The sequence below is a fragment of the Asparagus officinalis genome, chromosome 2 (genome assembly GCF_001876935.1).
Source record: "Asparagus officinalis chromosome 2, Aspof.V1, whole genome shotgun sequence".
In the NCBI taxonomy this organism is placed as follows: Eukaryota; Viridiplantae; Streptophyta; class Magnoliopsida; order Asparagales; family Asparagaceae; genus Asparagus; species Asparagus officinalis.
This window is the reverse complement of record NC_033795.1, coordinates 10,991,047-11,013,508: the sequence shown is the minus strand read 5'-3', so window position 1 is coordinate 11,013,508 and position 22,462 is coordinate 10,991,047. Positions and strand designations below refer to the sequence as shown.

General features: G+C 42.4%; 2 protein-coding genes across 3 annotated transcripts; both read right to left on the bottom strand.

Moving 5' to 3' along the window:
* LOC109830820 lies at positions 18,049 to 19,358 on the bottom strand. The gene is made up of 2 exons (XM_020398182.1): positions 18,712 to 19,358; positions 18,049 to 18,250 (listed from the first exon to the last, which is right to left on the bottom strand). The coding sequence occupies exons 1-2, from the start codon at positions 19,356 to 19,358 to the stop codon at positions 18,049 to 18,051; spliced, it is 849 nt and encodes a 282-aa protein (XP_020253771.1).
* Positions 20,200 to 22,405, bottom strand: LOC109829404 (VQ motif-containing protein 31-like). Of its 2 annotated transcripts, none has more exons than XM_020396528.1 (2): positions 22,109 to 22,405; positions 20,200 to 20,839 (listed from the first exon to the last, which is right to left on the bottom strand). In XM_020396528.1, exon 2 carries the CDS (start codon positions 20,805 to 20,807, stop codon positions 20,271 to 20,273), a length of 537 nt encoding a protein of 178 aa, XP_020252117.1. In that variant the 5' UTR covers positions 20,808 to 20,839; positions 22,109 to 22,405; the 3' UTR covers positions 20,200 to 20,270. The 2 variants fall into 2 exon arrangements, with proteins under 2 accessions (XP_020252117.1, XP_020252118.1); XM_020396529.1 differs by having other exon boundaries at positions 20,200 to 20,820.

Below are 22,462 nucleotides of genomic sequence, written 5' to 3'. Positions count from 1 at the left end.
GGTCTCAACCACCAGTGGAGAGTGGGCCGAGAGCTGGTCGATCTCATCTTGGTCGGGAACGTACTCTTCGTACGGAAAGTCGCCCAGAGGCAGTCCCGACACGTCGTACATCTCGTGGAGAGTTATGCCGAGCTCACCGTTGGGGGTGTAAAACGTGCCACTGTCGGCACTATATAGCTCCAAGACACTATAGAACTGGGGAGCATTGATCTTCAGACCATGACAAGTGGCCTGAATGGCCGCATACAACTCTGTATTCGCGAGGTCGGAATTCTCGGCCAGGATGTAGTCGGTGATCTTGGACCACCAGGTCTTACTGCCAGGCGCGGAGTAGACCCACCCCGGAGCTCTGAAATCCTTTGGCGAAAACCTCCCGCCGACTCGGAAGAAGCGATGACGGAAGGTCTCCGCGACTGCTGTCGTTTCTCCAGTGGGCGCCTCATTGAACGGTAGACCCGGACGCAAGCCAGTCACCCGTTTACAGGAGCTTTCTACCCCGTACCCTGCCGTGGAGCCTGTAAAGACACCACAAGTCACCCCGTCTTGAGTGGGGGTCAGATCCCAATTCATCGTCCTTGGGACCGCTCTTTGTCGAGCCGACCGGCTTATCAGCGGAGAACACGGGCACCGGACCCAGGGAAGGAAACCGGGGAGGCCCTGTGCGCCTTGCACCTCCGGCAAGACCGACGGCCCCGCCCTGCGGAAGGGCTTCGTCGGAAAAGGTCGCTGCAAGAAAAGACAGAAGAGTCAGGATAGGATCCGCCCTAGGGATGAATCCGCCAGTCCAGCAAAAATGGGCGAATTCGCCTGCTGGAAAGCGAAAACAACGCTTCCCCTTTTACCAGAGAAGAGGCCGAACTCGCCTATCAAAGACGAATCCACCTCCACCCAACAAAAGTCAATCTCGCCTGTAGAGGCAGAAATCGTCCTCTAAGAGCAAATATAAAATCCGCCCAAAAAGGGGTAGATTTTGCCCTAAATCAAGGAAGCTACCAAAGATGGTCGAACCTAAGGGGGATAAAACGAGGCTCATCCGCCCGACCCAGCACCTATAACCTACGCGAAATCGTTAAAGGAACCCCTGGACTTACCCAAGTGTGTCTCAGGTATGCGGACGGGTGCACCGGCGGCGAGGCGGTCGGAATAGCGCCCGGGACCTCCTCCCTTCGTGATGCACTTCTTGGACTTCGGCGCCATTGAGGGGGTTAAGCGGGAACTCTCTCTTTTTTTTTGGAAAACTTTCAAGATTCTTGAGCACGGTAGCTCTCAAAGAAAGAGAACGGCCTATTTAACGGAGGAGTCGCCAACGTGGCCACGATCGCAAAAGCGAAATACTGGCGGACGAGAAACGTGACCACGATCGAAGTCAACGGCCCAGATTACCCCCTGACATTTCGAAGTGCCACGTCGAGGCGGGAAGCGGGTCGGTCGAAAAATCTCAAACCTGAACCAAAATCGACGGTTATATCTGACGGTTGGGTTCGAAAACCACGGCCACGATTCAAACGGGGAGCACGAAGCTTACGTCAGAACGCGACGTGACAGAACCACGCCGTCTTAACTGGAAAGCACGAAGCCCACTAGCGGACGCGTGGCTCACCCACATCGAACCAAGTGTCGCCCGAATGGAAAGGTCTCGCCTGCGAAAATTCGACCCGAATCCGCAAGTCGAACAGAATTTCGCCTCCAGAGCCTAACTTCGCCTGAACGGCTCATTCGCTCATGGAGATAAACGACAAGTAACACGACTTGTCCCAAATTTTAAAACGCCAAAGAGATGACCTAACCTAAAACCATGCCTCGAACGGCTAAGGTTGAGAGTAGAAATCTTAGCATCAAGTCTAAGAGAAACTACTCGACAACTCATCATACTGAGGGGAATAGTATGGCCAGCCCGATTCAAACGGTAATCGGTAAAGGCACGTCAAACCCATTGATAGCTGAGGGTTTGCTAAAAATCCTAAAAGAAACCCAAGTGCGTTAACTCCGCCAAAAATCTTCTTCATTCAAAGTATTCCAGACCACACGCAAGCCGGTTTAGGTCTGAAAACTTTGAAGGGGGTCTTGTAGACGGTAAAAAATACCTCTGTAAGCCTACGGGAAAATCACCTGTAAGAAGTCGCTTGCACAATTCCCTAGCGCCTGAACCACATGGTCGTCAAATGTGCTTGGCTCCAGATCCGCCTGAATGATCGGCTCGCCTGCACGAGTTGAGATCAATCGGAATAGCGGAAATTCGTCTTTCACGCAACTCGTCTGCCCGAGTCCAAAGTCGAATCCGCCTGCAAACCTCAAGGCCGCCAGTACAACTGGGTATCCGCTACCCCACGTGCTGAGATGGGCCTCTCCCTCCTCTCTCGACCCAAAGAGAGAGGGCACAGTACCCCAAGACCGCCAAGCGGCCGCTCACAGCACGCACAGTACGAAGGACTGGACAGGTGTCGAGTCGACCTAAACAGTCATAAATGCGACTCACATCGGCTATCTGAGTCGGGAGACGAATCCGCCGGCGTTCGGCGAACTATCCAAACCCACTCGAGTACCAGGAACATGCTTTCCCGCCTCTCCTGACCTGAAGAGAGAAGGCACGGCACTCCAGGCCCGCCGTGTCAAAACAGCCTGCACCCTCATAAATGCGGCTCACCTCAGTTGTCCAAGCGAGAGGACGAGAGCCGCCGGCGCTCGGTGGTTGGTCAGATCCACGCAAGCATCTGACAGCCGTTGTCACGCATACGAGGAGGGGCTTTCCCACTCTTACGAAACGTGATGCAGAGCACAGCTCTTCGAATGACCGTTGGCGGTACGAATGAACAGCAGGACGTCTCTGAATAACGTATGGTCACATCCCATGATTCAAAGAGTAGTCAAGCTGTCCTTCTTCCATTTAAAAGCCCCTTCCAGCACACTGGAGGAGAGGTCGAAAAACGTGGAGAAAGCATTTGAGACCAAGCTGTTAGCAGATCCTTGCATTCCAGCACCACTGCCTAGTTCTGAGCTCCGATCGCCGGCGAACTAAGCAGACTCGAACTCTTTCGACCCGAGCTTCTACTGAGTACTGAAGCTCTCCAGCAACCTCGATCGAACGGTCCAAGGGAAGCAGACTCGACACGAGCATCGAGCGAAGCGTCCTATAGCCACCTAAAGTCCCCACACAAAACAAAGAGGGCATTCCCTCTGCTTCTGTTGTAAACATTTGATTATTAGTTTGTAATAAGCTTTCTTATTAATACAAACGAAACTCCCTATTTTCAGAAAATCAAATTTTCACCCTACAGTGAGGTCACTACTGCACTTGTGAATTATCAGCTTCGAAAGAAGGGTAATGAGGCTTCAGTTGAGCCGGTAGCAGAGGCGTTGGTCGCAAGAGGGAAGAATCTGAACCGGAAGAATTAAAAGTCACAGTCTAGAGTAGGGCATCCTACAATTGAAAAGATCAGTGTGCTTGGTGCAAGGAGACTGGTCATTGGAAGAAAGACTGCCCAAAGCTCGACGAATGGATGAAGAATAAGCAGAAGAGAAAAGGAAAGTAACCATCATCAGAAGCAAACATCGTATCGGATGGTAATAATTCCGTCTCTTCTATTTATTCGCTTTCTATCAGTCCTACAGATAGCTATTCGGAGGAATCTGAATGGATGTTGAATAGTGGTGCGACCTATCATGTGTGCCCTAGAAGGGAATGGTTCTCTAGTTTTGAGAAGCTGGATAGTGGTGTGGTGTACATGACTGATAACCGTACATGCTATATCCTTGGGATAGGAAGAATTCGCATAAAAATGTTTGACGGGACTGTTAGAGAGTTAAATGATGTAAGATATGTTCCTTCTTTGAGGAAGAACTTGATCTCGATTGGAGCTTTGGTTGGAGAGGGTCTGAATGTTCGAATTGAGAACATAGTTCTCAAGATTGTGGAAGACTCTCGAATTATGATGAAGGGCGTCAAGAGGAATAACCTGTATTACTTGACTGGAGGTATAGTGGCAGGTGGAGAACTGGTGACTTCTGTTGATTCGACTAGACTGCGGCATTTGGGGCTTGGCCATTCTAGTATTGATTCCTCGCATAGATTGAAAGAGGGTGTAAAGACCTACAATTTAAAGTCCAGTGAACATGTTGATGTGAGCAAGAAGACCGAGGTGAAGTGTGGCACCTCTATTCATCGTGCTAATGGTCGTTCTAAAGGAGTTCACGTGGATGTTTGGGGGCCTTCCAAGGGGGCATCATTGGGAGGTAATAGGCGTTTGGTTTCCTTTGTTGGTGACTGTTCTAGACGTGTTTGGGTTGCAACCAAATCCCCTTTGGAGAAAGTCCTAGTAGTATCTAACAGATTAAAGAAGTGTGTGATAGACAGAAAGGTGAAGGTACTCCATTCTGATTTTGATGGGAGGTACAAGATGGACATGTTTCTGCATTGGAGCAGAGCTCACGGCATTTCGAGATACTTTGTTGGAAAGAAAATCTTGGGGCAGCTAGATAGGGTGACAAATTTGGAGAACTGTGCCTTGCTGGAGGAGGATCGATGTTTGTTGTCAAGCAATGGTTTGCAGAAGAGTTTCTGGACCGAGGCTTCGACATATTTGGGTCATCCTATTAAAGAGTTGTCAATTGCTGTGATTGGAGGTAAAACTCCATTGGAAGATAGGTCTGGTAGTGTCACTTCGGTTGAGGCTTCGATGAGGGAGCTATTTGACTCTCAGCAGGTGAAGAGTTTTAGACAGACCTTAGATGTATCGCAGCGGGTGGAGTTTGATGCTACTCCACATTGGATGAAGATTACTCCAGATCATACTGCATTATTTGGGATTCCAGCTGAGGTGACACAGCTTAGGGATCATTTGGATTTAGGTGCAGATGATGAGTTGGGTTCTGATTCGAATGCAGCTGATAGATGCAGTTTGGATATGGCCATTGGTTCACCTCAGGTGGAGGGGTTTGAGGCCATTAGAGGTGCTATCAGCCGCAGAGTTGATGATATTGGAGAAGGGTTGCGAACTCTTCTATTGGTTATTCGTGATTGTTGAGGCCGTTGACGGCTATTTGGATGAACTACGAGCGGCTTGATCCCTTGGGAGAGGGGGTACCTAGGCAACCATATTGGTGCAGCCGAGTTTGGAGAGACGACACATTGGTGCTCATGTTTGTGTCGGCTCAGTGTTGGGAACACTTCGCCGAGGTGGAGAATTGTGAAAACGGCGAAGAAATTGTGAAAAACGTGAAGAAAAATCCAAAACAGACTCCACCACACCCTGGTGTGGTGTCTGCCATGGGTGCGACAGAATCTGCCCTGTCTGTCATGGGTGTGACAGAATCTGCCCTGTCTGCCATGGGTGTGGTCTGCGTCACACCCTGGTGTGGCAGAATCTGTCCTGTCTGCCATGGGTGTGGTCTGCGTCACACCCTGATGTGGCAGATTCGTTTTTAGAATCCTCCTTTGTTTGGGAATCCTCCTTTGTTTGGGATTGTGTTTTATTATAAATAGGACCACGTTTTTTAGGGTTTCTTAAGGAGAGAAAAGGAGAGAATTAGTATTGTTTTGAGCACTTTGAGAGGGAGATATTCTGAGGGAGTTGAGAGCTTTGGTTAGGGTTATATTTGAGTGATTTTGTGAGTTGTAACCCGTTGTATTTCTCCTCCATATAGTGAAATCTCCCCATCCTCTCCCCATGGACGTAGGCAATTGCCGAACCACGTAAATCCTTGTGTTTGGTTTGATTTGTGTCGTATTTTGGTGAATTGCACTCTTGATTTGGTTTGGTTTTCTTCTCTCATCACTCACTGACTCGTTTGGTTCTCGAACACGCTTCCGTTTCTTCTCTCATTACTCACCGACTCGTTTGGTTCTCGAACACGCTTCCGCACGGCGCGCAACATAAGCATCAGCATCTTGCTAATTAACAAGCTAACTACAATCACCAGCTTTTAATTAATTATCACTTATCAATTCTTAATAGACAAGTTCTGAAGTGAGAAGCGTCGAGTATGTAATATACTTCAGACTTTTGAATGTGGAAAGTGCTCTGGCTCAGAATATTCATTCTGGCGATCGAGCTAAGTATCATATATGGAATTAAATATGCCATAAATTTTATATCATAGCATTACATATTAGATACTGTACATGCGTAGTCTTCCTTAATTAGTCCCACATCGCTTGGATACTAGAAGAATTACCCTCTACCTGGTATATAAACACTACAATATCAATGCAGAGTTTCATCCGTTTTCTCCCGAAAGCTCTAAATTTATCATTACATATATCTAACTAGAATTAAAAAAAAATTGCGCAAAATATTTTTACCGCAGATTGGAAAAACACCCAGTGTTATTCCAAGAGCACTAAAAAATGACAGTTGCTTTGGTTGTGCTCCCCTATCAAAGGCACAATAAACTTTCACGAATATTAATTCTCTCAATTAAAGTGAATATTCTTACATCCAAGTAAATCCATTTTAATCTATCACTGTTTATGTTTACATGAAGTAAAAAAACTCCGAAAACTCCAAAACGCTTTTAACATGGGTAATCAAATTGACAGCAAAAAATCCCAGAATCAATACCTGCTGATCGACAACCTTGTTCTTAATCCATCGCATCATCTCGATCTAAATTGAATCTTCTTTTGCCTACCATTCTATTTCAACTAGTATCCTTTTATTTCAACAGTATAGTGCACGTAAGCATACTTCATATTTATTTTTATTAAATTCATTAAATAGTACATTGAAAATTTATTATATAAAGAATCAAGTTATGTATCATATTGCATGGTGCCAATTAAATGTATTTACGTATGATGTGATTAACTATTAATCAACACTTGAAGGAGCAAATATAGTTATTCTGCTTGTAGGAAAAGGTATCAAACAAAAAGAAATGCATAACTTATTTATGTTGTCTTCAATGCAATTCTATCTAATAATAGTTTATCTTAATATTGAAGTATTATATATTATGTAATAAATAAATTATATTAATATATAATATAATACATTATGACTAACATTTACAAATTATATTGGTAATTCAGATAATTTAATATTTAATTATAAATATAAACTATCATTAAATGATAATTATAACTGAATATTCAATTGTCGCTTCATGGATGTAAATCGTTACAGTATTTATTATTATATACTTTTGATTTTGATCTTAAAATCCTATATGTATAATCTATAGGTTACACCCTACGTTACTAAAATAACACTATGCTTTGCACTTGACGCCTCCAACTTTTTTTTGAACCTGAAAAACAGGGTGAGAAGCCCTGTTCATTTAAGTTTATATTAAAAGGATAAAAAGGTAAGAATTTACATCATCTCTAGAAATATAAAGAACCGTAGGAGGAGTGAGTAGGGAGCGGACCATTGTCGTCACCTACCACACTAACCCAACAATTCCTACAACTAGAGAAAACCAACAATAACCGACAAGTGGAAAATACACATCACAGAAGAGTTTGGAAACAGCAACAAAAACTATGATGAAGAACTGGACAAATGCTAGGCGCAGCTAGCAGCATATATCAAACCAAAATGGGGCATCTTGACAAAAGGTTCTTCTTCCTGTTGGGGTTCGAGAGAACAGCAGCAGCTAGTTGCTAGATGGATTGGTCATGGCATCTGTAGAGGCTTTCTCCTTTGCAAGCTCCTGTAAGCCGAGATTAAGAGATGCCCTTCTCAGCCTCCTCGCCGTCCTTTCGTCTTCTGTACCTGACCAGAAAATTGAAAATCTCGCAATATTAGAAGCAGTTGAAAGCGAGGTAGGTTGGGTATCCTTGAAAATTAAAGAATTTCTATAGAACCAGATCCACCAACAGAAACATGGCAACAAAATCTTCCATATGGCTTTAATATCCGAACAGATGTTGGTAACCTTGTGAAGCATCAGCAAATCTTCCATATTTGTAGGCCAGCTGTTTGTTGGAAAATGAGGGAGGAGGTATTTCCAAACCTCACAGGCAAAAGAGCAATGAATGAATAAATGGTCGTGGGATTCAGGTTCCCGGTGACAAAATGGACATCTTGGATCGCCATTCCAACCTTTTTTAATCAAATTATCTCTAGTATTCAGCTTCCTTTTAGAAATAATCCAGAGAAGAACTTTAACCTTAAGGGGAATTTTGGATTTCCAAATCAATCTGGAAAACTGAGAGTTAAGACCCCCTGAAGTAACAAATGAATAAAAGGATTTAACGGTGAAAGTACCCGAAGCATGAAGAGGCCACCATATCTCATCCAGCTCAGATGAGCCACCTGGATATAAGTGATCTAAAAAAGAGTGAAGTTTTATAATGTCAGCCCTCTCAATAGGGGAAATACCCCTTCTAATAATTGGATGCCAAACTCATGAGTTATTATGCCATCTTCCTTGCGAACCAATATTGCAGATATGAGAAAAAGCTAACTTATATGCATGGGGAAAGAGACTGCTTAGAGAGTTTACTGATGTCCATTTATCGTGCCAGAATCTGCCAGTGTTTCCATCTCCAACCTTCCATCTGACAATGTTAAAAAAGGTGGACTGAATAGAGTACAGATCTTGAAAAAATATTGAAGATGATAACTTAGGTTGATGCACAAAAGGGTTTGCTCCATTTTTTGAATAAATAGAGAAAAACACTTTACTAAGAAAAGAAGATCTGTCGAAAATTTTCCAAAACCATTTGGAGAGGAGGGCTGAATTGAAAGAATGAATATCAATCACCCCAAGCCCTCCTTCGGCTTTAGACTTACATACAGTTCCCTAGTTGATGAGACATTTAGTTCTTGAGAAGCTATGACTGCCATTCCAAAGGAAATTTCTTCTGATTTTGTCTATGGCCTTGATGACCCATATCGGCATCTTAAAGAAAGACATATAGTAGAGGGGGATGGAGGAGAGGACAGAGTTCAGAAGAGTTAATCTACCTCCGATGGAGAGGGTTTTGTTTTTCCATAGAGATAACTTCTTTTTGAAAGATTCTAGGAGAGGGAGCCACTCTCTTTTAGATAATGATCCCCTTTTCAGGGGAAGACCCAGGTACGAAAATGGCAGGGAACCCACATTGCAACTGAGAATATCAGCCAATAAACTGCCTTTATGAGGGATTTTTCCAAGATAATAGAGGTTAGTTTTCTGAGAATTAGCACAAAGCCTTGAGATACTCGCAAATATAGTGAGAATTGCCTTAAGAGTACTCATATCTAAAGAATTAGCCCTTGAGAAGATGATGGTGTCATCCGCAAATTGGATGGTTCTAATTGAGTTGAGATTTCCTTTCAAATTTAGATTAGAAAGATCTCCTGCTACTGCACTGCATTTGAGCATCTGGCCAAGGACATCCGCCACTAACAGAAAAAGGAGGGGGGGAGAGAGGATCGCCTTGCTTAAGGCCCCCGAAACATTTAAAGAATGATGTTGGGGAACCATTTACCAGGACAGCGGATTTAGACGATGAAATGATATGATGTATCCAGGAAACCCACTTTGGACCAAAGCCTCTAGCTTCAAGAAGGGAAAGAAGGAACGACCAGTTCACACAGTCAAAAGCCTTGTAAAAATCGACTTTAATGGCACAGACTTCTTTTTTCCCAGAGGAACAGTAATTGATCATCTCGTGACCTAACAGAAAAGAGTCCAAAGAGGATTTACCTGCTTGGAAAGCTGATTGGGAATTATCGATGAGCAGGTGAAGGACTTTCCTGAGCCTGTTTGCCAGGATCTTGGAAAAAATCTTACATGAGCTGTTGATCAGGCTAATGGGCCGAAAGTCTTTGGGGGAGTTAGCATCTTCCTTTTTGGGGATCAGGCAGATATGGGAGTAATTAATATTGTGAAGAGATTGAGGGTGATGATATAGGCCTTGGATGAATGACATCAGATTTGATCACTGACCAGAACTTTTGGTAAAACAGGATGAGGAGATCGTCAGGTCCAGGAGATTTATCTGGGTGTAGCCCAAAGACCGCATCAGTGATTTCCTGCGGGGAGAAAGGGAGATCAAGGGACGAAAGATCTAAATTATCTTGAGGGTATAATAGGTTCCAGTTGGGTCTCAGTCTGGTGGCTGTGGGTTTGCTGAAGAGATTTGAGAAGAAAGTAAGAAAAGACTGTTTAATATCACTATCAGAGGTGATGAAAGAATCATCAATAAGGAGATGGGGAATGAAGTTTTTTCTGCGGTGGTATGAAGCAACTTTGTGGAAAAAAGCTGAATTGTTGTCACCTTCTTTCAGCCATTGAATACGAGATCTTTGTTTCCATTTTATCTCTTCGGCATTAGCAAGAGCAAGGACCTGATCCTTAAGATCTGATCTGAGATGAGACTCAATGGGGGAAAGGGACCTGGACTCTTCAATAACATCTAGAGAATGGATCTGAGCCATAAGATTTGAGAAGAGATGGGGAAGGGATCCAAAACAAAACCTTTTCCACTATTTGATTCTCTTTTTTATAAGTTTAACCTTGAAGGGAAGGGACATGTGACGCTCTCCCCTCTGGGAAAAGGAGGTCCAGCTGGATTCTATAAAGGAGTGGAAAGAGGGGATAGATAGCCACATTTTCTCAAATCTGAATGGGGGGGGGAGCTACAGGGGAATTGGTGTCCAACATGACTGGGCAATGATCAGAGCATTGAGCTGGATATGCAAATTGAACCATCAGAGGGAAGTTAGCTTCAAAATCCAAAGAAACGAGAAATCTGTCCAATCTGGCTAAGGTTGGAGGTGATCTGTGGTTGGACCAGGTGAATTTCCTCCCACTGAGGGGGAGATCTATAAGATGGACAGAGTCGATGAGGCGCTGGAAATCTTTAATATCTCTAAAGGAGTTGGAGCGACCACTTCTTTCTTCTGAGCTTAAAGTCATGTTAAAATCTTCGAAAACAACCCATGGTAAAGCATGAGAGCTTCTAATCCTCTCAATTTCCCACCAACAAACTTCCCTATCAGAAGGGTCACAAGGAGCATAAATTGAAGTTACTACGAAACTCCAATTAGGAAGTTTATGAGTTAGGGTGGCCGAAACTGAGAAGATATCAATGGATGATGAAGAGCAGGAAAAAATGTTATCATTCCATCCCAGGAGAACACCCCCTCTTGAGTCTGAAGCATCTAGCGACACCCAAGATAAAATGTGATTTCCCCCCAAGGATTTAAGAAAAGAAGAGCTAGGGGCTGATATCTTAGATTCCTGAAGACCAACCAGGTTTATTTTTGCAAGGGAAAGGCACTCCCTGACCAGTCTCCTCTTAGCGGGATCATTTAACCCACGAACATTCCAAGATCCTATACGCATGGAAACCGATTGATGACAACTTATGGACAGAAGAGGGGGCTCAGAGGGGAAGAACCCCTAAAGACAACCTATTTTGGATATCAATCAAACCTGACGGATCCACCGGTTCTAGTATACCGCAGTTAACTGAGATCTCCTCCAATGACTCCAAATCAGGTGAAGGGATAGGAGGAGTGGATACAGAGGAGGAGGATTTAGGTTTGGATGTACCTGAATACTTACCCTTCTTAAGCATGGCGAGGTGCTTCCTGAAAGACCGATGCACTGGATGACTGCTAGACGCTACTTTCTTTGCCGGTTTGGGCTTTCTCTTAGCTTGTTCGAAGCCTGGGGGAATATCAGAGGAGGATGCCAGATCCTTGGAGTCTGAAGAGCTGATTTGAATGGCTGAATCATCTTTAGAAGATAGGGAAGGAGCGTCTACCAGATGAGGAAAAGCTGCTTTGAGAGTGGACCATGAGTCTTTCGCGATATCGATCGTTATGCCTTTGAAAGAGACAGCCATGAGCTCAGGCGGTAATACTGGATCAGATGGGGGTTGAGGAGAAGGATTTGAATCACCAGTTTCCACCATAGGGCTTTTCCCTTTTAAGGCTCTGCGACTCATAGATGGGGACAGGGAGCTCTGAGGGGGCCCTTGTTGGGGCAGGACTTTAGGAGAAGGGGTGGGGCTCCTTCTTTACGAACAAAAACTTCAAAGAGGTCGCGATCTCTGCCTTTATCCGCTGGCAGGGGATCGCCAACCACTTTCAATTTGACCGATCCTTCCATGATGTGGACACCATTATCTGATTCATACCTAAAGATGACTTCTTGGGGGATTTCGGAGGGATCTCTAACATGCAGCATCGCTTTACAAGCTAGGGCTTCTCTTTTAAGCATAATATCATCTGAAAAGGCGATTACATCTCCAATATCGACAAGGATGCTTGAAATAAACTCTGAGTCCCAAAGGTGAATAGGGAGACCAAGGACTTCCACCCAAACATAAAAGAATTTTGGTAAAACTTTGAGGCCAACTGACTCTGACCAGGGAGTGAAAGAACCCCCGAAATTTCCCATGTTGAAGAATGGTTTGGAACAAGCATGATCCAGAGTTTCCGCATCAGGGAATTGGATAAAATAGGAGTTATCCGCTGTTTGCCTGATCACATAAGCCCATTTCTCTACCTTAAGTTGGAGTTCTAAGCTCTCCACCAACTCCTCGTAAGAGGGTTTACCGACCTTGATCTGGAAATGAGCATATCTCGAGAGCTCTTCCAAGCTCGAGCTAACAGAGGGAGGGAGGGAGACCTTGGGAAGAAAAAGAGGAGGGGGAGGTGGTGGAGGTTGTTGAGGAGGAAGGCTAATCAAAGGGGGCTGCTTTTTGTTAGGGCAACTAAAAGAAGTGTGACCGACGTGGTTACAGGCGAAGCATTTGAAAGCACCAAGAGAGCATTTTTTTGCCATGTGGTGAGGATCACCACAAAGAAGCACCTTGGAACCTTATAGGGATGAAGAGGCTTAGGGAGGGAGGTTGGGGATCTAGGTCTTTTAGATCTCCTTTTGTAAGACACTGTGGTCCAACCCGATTTTGGAGTGGGAAGGATCCCTTTAGAGAGAGGCTGAGAGTCGGAAGGGGGTAGAGAAGGCTTGCTGCCCTTCAGAATCTCGGCAAAAGATGGTTTAAAGGAGGGAGCTTTGGCCTGGTGGTGATGGAGAGGGATTGAACTAGATGGAAAGGAAGACTTTTGATGCTGAGGAGCGATGGAGGGGGGAGCAGAGGCTAGAGCTGGGGCTGAAGAGGATGAGAAAAGGGGGGAAATGGTGATCTTACCGCCGCTGAAGGAGACTAATCGCCGTCTGGGAACTCGCGCCGCCGCCTGCACCCTATCACCTCTCCTGTTCTCCTGCTCCATCCCAAGAAAAAAATAATGTTTCGTTTTCGGGGAATCTTGCATATTTGACGCTATTGATATGACGCCTCCAACTTTTAGTTGTTTGTCTTCCTATTTATCGATTCCAAATAAGATATTTAACTCCAAAAAGTAGCCCAAATCAAATTTAATAAGGAAACTTTAGTTTCTAGAGGAAGACTTTTGAGTGCCGGTAAATTAGACGTGCCTCCACACTTTTCATTAATGTGTCCCAACAAAAAAAAAGCTAAATATAAAAAAAAACCATTAGCTTTGGACAATTATTAGATAAACCCACAACTTTCAAAATATTAGAAGCCTCTTAACTTTAAAAAATGACTAAATGTCTAAAAATTCCTCTTAGATTTGGGCAACAATTAGTTAAGCAGAGTATTCTAATATTTAGCCACAAAATATTCCTACATCTCCCACTTATCATGTCCATTCATGCCACTATTGTCACATCATAATTGTAAGTATCTCCTTCAACTCATTTTACTGTTTATGTTTTAGATATTTTTTCCCCGCATTTAAATGAATTCAACATTTAGATAATTTGTTTCACATAAAAGGTATAAAAGCCTTCTACAAGATCAATGTTGCTCAGTGAACAGAAAAAATAACCAAAAATAAAAATGCTACATACTTGTTTATTTCATATTGACTATGAGTTGAGGATCCTACATCACAAAAAACCCAGTAAATTATTCAAAATTGATAGAATGAAATTAAAAAAAAAAAAAACTTCTACAATCTTATAATTAAGTATGCCATAAAAAGAAAGAGTTTACTTAAATTTTCAATATAATAATTAAAATCACCTCAAACTGACTCAATTCGAAATTAATATCAAAGTTTTAACTAAAAAATAGATGAATACATTGGAGCAAATACATATTTGGACAAATCCGATCCTAATGAAAAGCGAAAGCCTCTTCATCCTTACTTTTGTTGGAAATCGGAAACTCATAGAGTTCAAAATGAAAAGAATTGAGGAATGTGTTATTGAATTCTATCAACTGGGGGCTATAAATAGCCTTTACATGAGAAGGAAATAACGAACTTACGCTCTACAAGCCTTCAGCGTAGAAATTCGAATTTTAAAAAAACAAACTCTATCTTCCCTGAAGAACAAGTCTTATTAGCAACAAACTAGATTAAAAAGCAAACATAAAAACAGAAGCAACAAACTCTAACTAACATTCCCTCCCTTAAGCTAAAGCATTTGTGCTTAGCTTACTTCCGATGCACTGACCATCCCAAGCATGTTTCTAAGTCTCACAAACTGCTCTAACTTGAGAGGCTTCGTCATCAAATCCGCAACTTGATTCTGAGAATTGCAATAGTTCAACTCCATAACTCCATCATTCACCAAATCCCTCAGAAAGTGGAACCTCACATGAATATGCTTGCTCTTTCCATAAAAAAACTGGATTCTTAGATAACTGAATAGCAGAACTATTATCACATTTAATCACAGTACCTTTCTTCTCCTCTACTCCAAGTTTCTCCAAAATTCTCCTAAGCTAAATGCACTGACAAGCACAGAGAGTGGCTACAATGTACTCGGCTTCGGTGGTAGACAAAGTCGCCACTGGTTGTTTCTTGGAGGACCATGAAATAGCTCCAGACCCTAGCATGAACACAAACCCAGAAGTACTTCTTCGATCATCAAGATCATCAGCATATCCACTGTCCGTAAAGGCCAAGAGCTCTGAACTACTTGCTCCCCTCTTATAGAATATGCCTAGCTCGGTTGTTCCCTTCAAGTATCTCAGGTTCCTTTTGGCAGCCAACCAATGTGACATAGTTGGACTAGACATAAACCTGCTAATGAGACTCACACCATACATCAAGTCAGGTTGAGTCACAGTTAAATACACGAGACTTCCAACCACCTGTTTGAACAAAGTTTCATCCACCTTGGTCCCTCCTTCATATTTCGACAATTTTGTGCCTGGAACAATTGGATTTTCCCGGCATTATTGCTCGTCATGCCAAACCTTGCCAATACTTCACGAGCATACCTCCTCTGACATATAAAAATAACATTCGAGCTCTGCAAAACTTCTACTCCAAGAAAGTGTCTCATTCTTCCCAAATCGGACATATCAAACTCTAGCATCATTGAATTTTTAAACTCATGACACATGCTTATATCACTTTCAGTAAAGATTAAATCATCTACGTAAAGGCTTACGATTAACATTTTACCTCCTTTCGACTTTGTAAACAGGGTGTGCTCATTGGAACATCTCTCAAAACCATCTCGTACAAAGTAGGTCTCAATCTTTCTATACCACGCCCTCGGTGCTTGCTTGAGGCCGTATAGCGCCTTCTTCAATCGGTAAACTCTTCCTTCTTCACCTTTCTTAACAAATCCCTCTAGCTGTTGCACAAACACCTCTTCATTGAGTTCTCCGTGAAGAAAAGCACTCGTCACGTCAAGTTGAAAAACTTCCCATCCACACTGTGCTGCCACTGCAAGTATCACTCGAATGGTGTCAAGCCTCACCACAGGTGCAAAAACTTTAGTATAATCCACTCCATAATGTTGTGCATAACCTTTAGCCACCAATCTTGCCTTGAACTTCTCTACGGCCCCATTTTCATTAAGTTTGGTTTTGAAACCCCACTAACTCTAATAAGCTTTACTCCTCTAGGCAAATTTTGTCAGCTCCCATGGCTCGTTCCGTTCTATAGCCTCAATTTCTGCTGCCATACCCTCTCTCCACTGCTCGCTTTTAATTGCTTCTTCAAACAGGAATGGGTCATCTTCAGTTACCATCATCATTGCCTTCAGACCTTCCTCCTCTGCTAACCCTTCACCTGTTACATAGTCCACCATCTAGGCCGATTCTCTCATGTTTCTTGTACCCCTCCCTTCAACTAGAACATCATTCTCTTCATTTGGAGTTGTACCACTCGAACTGCTATTGGAGCTACTGCTTGCGGTATTCATATTCTCACCTTCAGTTGCTTCATTCTGCTCCTCTCCATTTAGTTCACATGCTGAATTAAGATGGCTAAACCCTTCTTCTGAAGTTGTCCTATACTCAACAAATTGTTTTATAACTTAGGTATGTAATAGACATATGAGATTACCTGAGTAATGCCATTCATTTGAAGTCGTATGCTCCCTTTAGCCACCACTACCATTCTGGTGTCATTTCCAAGCTTCACTATTTGTCTAAGACCCTCCTCTAGCTTTGTGAACCATTCTTTGTTTCTGGTCATGTGATTTGAACACCCTGAGTCGAGGAACCATACTTCTTCTCTCTTGGTTTGATGCGGCTCGACGTAGGACATCAACAAAAGCTCTTCTTTTTCTTCAAGTTCAGCATAGTTGGCCTTCTTCTCCCAATCGGGACACTCATATTGGTAGTGTCCTAACTGATAGCATTTAAAACATTCGACTGTGGCTCTATTTAGGGATTGTTTACCCCTTCCTCTGCCTCGATTCCCTCGATATGAGCCTCTTCCCCTTCCTCTCCCTGATTTGTCATCATACGAAATCCTCAGGGCTTGTTCCTCCTCCTGATAGCCCTGCATTCTTTGCTCTTGAACAAGTAGACTTCCATGAAGCTCATCAATGCTCATAGTGTTCAGATCATTCAGCTCTTCAATGGAACGAACAACATAGTTGAACTTGGGTGTCAATGATCTCAAAACCTTACCAACCACCATGCTAGGCTCCATGACTTCACCATTCACCTTCATTTCGTTCACCGCAGTTAGGGTGCGAGCCAAGAAACTATCTATCTTCTCTCCTTCCTTCATGTTCAACAACTCGAACTCTTTCCGCAACGCTTGGAGTTGTGCCTGCTTCACCTTGGTGGACCCCTGATATTTCTGCCTCATCGAGTCCAAAATTGCCTTCGACGTCCCCTTATCAAGAATGGTCTCCAAGATCTCTCTATCTATTGCTTGGAATAGAAAATTTTTGACCTTCAGATCCTTGATTTTGGCTTCTTCGACACTCTTCCTCTGTGGATTTTCCCGGCATTATTGCTCGTCATACCAAACCTTGCCAATACTTCACGAGCATACCTCCTCTGACAGATAAAAATACCATTCGAGCTCTGCAAAACTTCTACTCCAAGAAAGTGTCTCATTCTTCCCAAATCGGACATATCAAACTCTAGCATCATTGAATTTTTAAACTCATGACACATGCTTATATCACTTTCAGTAAAGATTAAATCATCTACGTAAAGGCTTACGATTAACATTTTACCTCCTTTCGACTTTGTAAACAGGGTGTGCTCATTGGAACATCTCTCAAAACCATCTCGTACAAAGTAGGTCTCAATCTTTCTATACCACGCCCTCGGTGCTTGCTTGAGGCCGTATAGCGCCTTCTTCAATCGGTAAACTCTTCCTTCTTCACCTTTCTTAACAAATCCCTCTAGCTGTTGCACAAACACCTCTTCATTGAGTTCTCCGTGAAGAAAAGCACTCGTCACGTCAAGTTGAAAAACTTCCCATCCACACTGTGCTGCCACTGCAAGTATCACTCGAATGGTGTCAAGCCTCACCACAGGTGCAAAAACTTTAGTATAATCCACTCCATAATGTTGTGCATAACCTTTAGCCACCAATCTTGCCTTGAACTTCTCTACGGCCCCATTTTCATTAAGTTTGGTTTTGAAACCCCACTAACTCTAATAAGCTTTACTCCTCTAGGCAAATTTTGTCAGCTCCCATGGCTCGTCTCGTTCCGTTCTATAGCCTCAATTTCTGCTGCCATACCCTCTCTCCACTGCTCGCTTTTAATTGCTTCTTCAAACAGGAATGGGTCATCTTCAGTTACCATCATCATTGCCTTCAGACCTTCCTCCTCTGCTAACCCTTCACCTGTTACATAGTCCACCATCTAGGCCGATTCTCTCATGTTTCTTGTACCCCTCCCTTCAACTAGAACATCATTCTCTTCATTTGGAGTTGTACCACTCGAACTGCTATTGGAGCTACTGCTTGCGGTATTCATATTCTCACCTTCAGTTGCTTCATTCTGCTCCTCTCCATTTAGTTCACATGCTGAATTAAGATGGCTAAACCCTTCTTCTGAAGTTGTCCTATACTCAACAAATTGTTTTATAACTTAGGTATGTAATAGACATATGAGATTACCTGAGTAATGCCATTCATTTGAAGTCGTATGCTCCCTTTAGCCACCACTACCATTCTGGTGTCATTTCCAAGCTTCACTATTTGTCTAAGACCCTCCTCTAGCTTTGTGAACCATTCTTTGTTTCTGGTCATGTGATTTGAACACCCTGAGTCGAGGAACCATACTTCTTCTCTCTTGGTTTGATGCGCCTCAACGTAGGACATCAACAAAAGTTCTTCTTTTTCTTCAAGTTCGGCATAGTTGGCCTTCTTCTTCCAATCGGGACACTCATATTGGTAGTGTCCCAACTAATGGCATTTAAAACATTCGACAATGGCTCTATTCAGGGATTGTCTACCCCTTCCTCTGCCTCGATTCCCTCGATATGAGCCTCTTCCCCTTCCTCTCCCTGATTTGTCATCATACGAAATCCTCAGGGCTTGTTCCTCCTCCTGATAGCCCTGCATTCTTTGCTCTTGAACAAGTAGACTTCCATGAAGCTCATCAATGCTCATAGTGTTCAGATCATTCAGCTCTTCAATGGAACGAACAACATAGTTGAACTTGGGTGTCAATGATCTCAAAACCTTACCAACCACCATGCTAGGCTCCATGACTTCACCATTCACCTTCATTTCGTTCACCGCAGTTAGGGTGCGAGCCAAGAAACTATCTATCTTCTCTCCTTCCTTCATGTTCAACAACTCGAACTCTTTCCGCAACGCTTGGAGTTGTGCCTGCTTCACCTTGGTGGACCCCTGATATTTCTGCCTCATCGAGTCCAAAATTGCCTTCGACGTCCCCTTATCAAGAATGGTCTCCAAGATCTCTCTATCTATTGCTTGGAATAGAAAATTTTTGACCTTCAGATCCTTGATTTTGGCTTCTTCGACACTCTTCCTCTGTGCCTCACTCGCCGGTGCTGTTCCTATTACCGGTGTAGGAAGCCCTTCATGTACCAGGTTCCACATCTCCTTGCTCCTCAAGAAATTCTTCATCAACATCGACCAATGGTCGTAGTGGCCGTCAAATCTCGGAATAGACGGCTGTAGGAACTTCTCTGAGGTTGTCATGCTACACTCACTCTGTGTTTGATCTCACAAACTCTCGTGTTTTCTCTCACTCTCACACACTCCTATCCGGTTCCTTTCGGATATCTGATACCAATTGTTGAAAATCGGAAACTCAGAGAGTTCAAAATGAAAAAAATGGAGGAATGTGTTATTGAATTCTATCAACTGGGGACTATAAATAGCCTTTAAATGAGAAGGAAATAACAAACCTATGCTTTACAAGCCTACAGCGTAGCAACTCGAATTTTAAAGAAACAAACCCTATCTTCCCTGATTGGAAGAAGAAGGCCAAAATTGATAATTTAAGAGGTAGTTTTACAAATAGTAAGATTTAGAGGGTATTTTTATAAATATGCATGATTTAAGGTATATATATGGAAATAACCCTACACTTTACAATGACAGTAACAAAGCTTTTATCCCATTTTGATTTTTTTTGGATAGGGTCAGTGAACCACGCGAATTTTACCCTTTGATTCTTCTGCTTAGGATTATTTTTTAGTTTTATCCTTTTTTAATTACTTCAGCCTAAATTTTTTAATTTATAAATAAATTATAATCTTATTATCTCTTCTAGTTAGTGTTCTTTTTTTGGCCTTAGTGGCATTAGATCAATAATCGGTGATTCGATCAACTTAAAATTTTCGACCAATGTACTCATTTTTTTACATTAGTGTAAATTTAATAATAATTATAACATTCTCATTTTTTGTCACACTTATTTTTTTCCCCCGTTAATTGTAGAACGAAGATCATAAAAGCTATAACCCAGTGCATAGTATGGTCATAAGATCTCACAAAGTGAAGAAATTTATTATTAATTCATAAATAACCAATAGAATACAAGTACAAGCGCACATAGGAAATTGAATATCAATGGTGATCAAGAAACAGAAGCAAAAAGGCCACCGCCTAAGGCCCAACAGGCTTTGATGACGGAGAGGTGAGTGGAAACAGTGTCAACAACTCGGGCTCAGAACTATTTGGCCTAGAGGCCGTAGGTGAGCGGTGCAAGTAAAACCTTCTCTCCCTAATAGCCTTCTCCTCTGCCTCCTCGTCCGAGCCCAAACTTGACGCTTTCTTGCACTTCTCATCGCTTAACTTCAGGCCCGATATGTAAGCCGAAGGGGAAATCAATGTTGAATGATGGCCGGATGGGCTAGACAATGTGAAGCCCATTAGGGGAACCACAGGTGTGTTGGGCCTTATGATAGTAAGCTTCTGTCGTCGGCCCTGTCTTCTGTCCTGAAGCTTGAATGTGGGCCTTTTGACACTAGCGGGCTTTAGAGCTGTGGACGAGGTGCTTGGACTGGTTTTGGCTGAAGATCGATAATTCGGCCCAGTAAGTCTTTGGACGAGCTCTTTGAAGGTAGTTGGATCCGTTTCTACGAATGTAGTCGATGGGCTGCGGGCCTTTGGGCTTGAGCTTGGGCCTGATGGTTTCTCCATAAATAGTTGAATTCTGGCATGCGTCCACAATTCTTCAGATGCAAATATACAGAGCTTTTTGTGAAATTTGTAGAAAATTCACAATTCATATCGCAAATGCGACAACAAGATCAGAGGAAAACAGAACGTGACATCATATGTTGTAAGCTAAGGCGCCAAAGGGAGTAAGAGAGAAAGCGGAGTGTTATTCTCTTGAAGCAAAAGCATTGCCCTTTGAGTTTTTATGGACTTTTTACACTAAGGATTGCACCCAACACATTCCTATTCCTAAAAATTACAAATTTCTTCTTTTTATTAAGAAAAGTGTACATCTTAGAGTTTCCTAAGCCTTTCTAATTAATCACCATCCCTTGTTTGATGGTGAAAGATGTTAGATGGTCACCAAAATTTGACTCGACTTGTTATTTTAATACTTTTTTATGAGAATAAATTTGAGTTGTTATGATTACGTAAGATACAATACAATCAACGTGAGATGCCATGTAATGCAAGAAAAAGAAAGAGTAGGGGAAAGAAATAAAAAAAGTAGTCAAAGGAGGGACACAGTTTTTAATGGAATCCATATTGCTTTTGCAATAAAAAAATTGTTTTAATGGACTTATTATAGACTAAGGTTTAAGAAAGAGCATATGTTTTAGTAAAGAACATGTTTTAGTTCACTGAAAACATAATAAGAGGCAAAATATAGAAGAAGAAATAACAAATCACAATAGAGAATTAAACCATAGAAACTCTTTTCACGTTGAATTAGTCCAAACAGAAAATAAATTGGCATTCATCGTTATGGCAAGTAAAAAGAGTCTTGGAATTTGTTTTGAAACCCATAAACTAATATTTTTTTGATAATTTTACTTCTTAAATTAATGTCAGGAGTTGTGATTTTCGGGGATTACGGCAGATTTTAAAAGGTTGTGAAAGGATAAAAGTCTAGAAATTATAACAAATTTCTTTCTGTCATGGAAATAATGAGCTCAATGTCCATATTTTGAACATCCAAGAATCAAAACACATCTTCCTGTTTATTTATAGTCAGTTATTCAAGGTTTAGAAATTATCTTGAATGATGGTTAATTTATCGTTTTTTAAATCTCAAAAGAATGCCAAAAAGGCTCGAAACTATATATTGAAATCCACTTAGTTAGAATTTAATTTCCAAAGAACTATTCATAAATCCTCGCATTTCTTCAAACAGGCCAAATGGGGTTTTTTTTTTTTTAAAGTTAACATAACAAATTAACGGGAACAAAATTAATTGATCACCAAGCATTGCTCAATATTTACGAAAATAAAAGAAAACTCACCTAGATATCTTCAACTTCAAGATATCGCGCTGCAACAGGAGAGAGCTGAGGGATAAGCAGAGGAAACGAGAGAAGAATGAATACGTATGAAGAAGAAGCAAAGAACTTTTTAACTCCGATATGCAAACGTGTACAGCTCAAGAGCTATTTATGTGTACGACAACCAAGTCAACAAGGCGTGAACAAAGATCGCGACAGTCAGATCCTAATCGTGTGCCGAAGGAGCACGGGAACAGGGAGAGGTGCGTACGTAGCTCCAGCGAGAGGAACGAGCGAAGCGGTTTCAAGTAAAATGGTGCCAGTTTGGACAAAAGAGGAAAGCTTTGCGCAGAGACGACACAAACTCACGCATGC

What these genes read in the sequence shown, in the direction of transcription:
- LOC109830820 (XM_020398182.1), bottom strand. Translation starts at nt 19,358, where the DNA reads ATGACAACCTCAGAGAAGTTCCTACAGCCGTCTATTCCGAGATTTGAC. An exon ending in GAACAAGCCCTGAGGATTTC is followed by an intron (nt 18,251 to 18,711) that starts GTATGATGACAA and finishes TGTTGAGTATAG; the next exon opens with GACAACTTCAGAAGAAGGGT.
- LOC109829404 (XM_020396528.1), bottom strand. Translation starts at nt 20,807, where the DNA reads ATGGAGAAACCATCAGGCCCAAGCTCAAGCCCAAAGGCCCGCAGCCCA.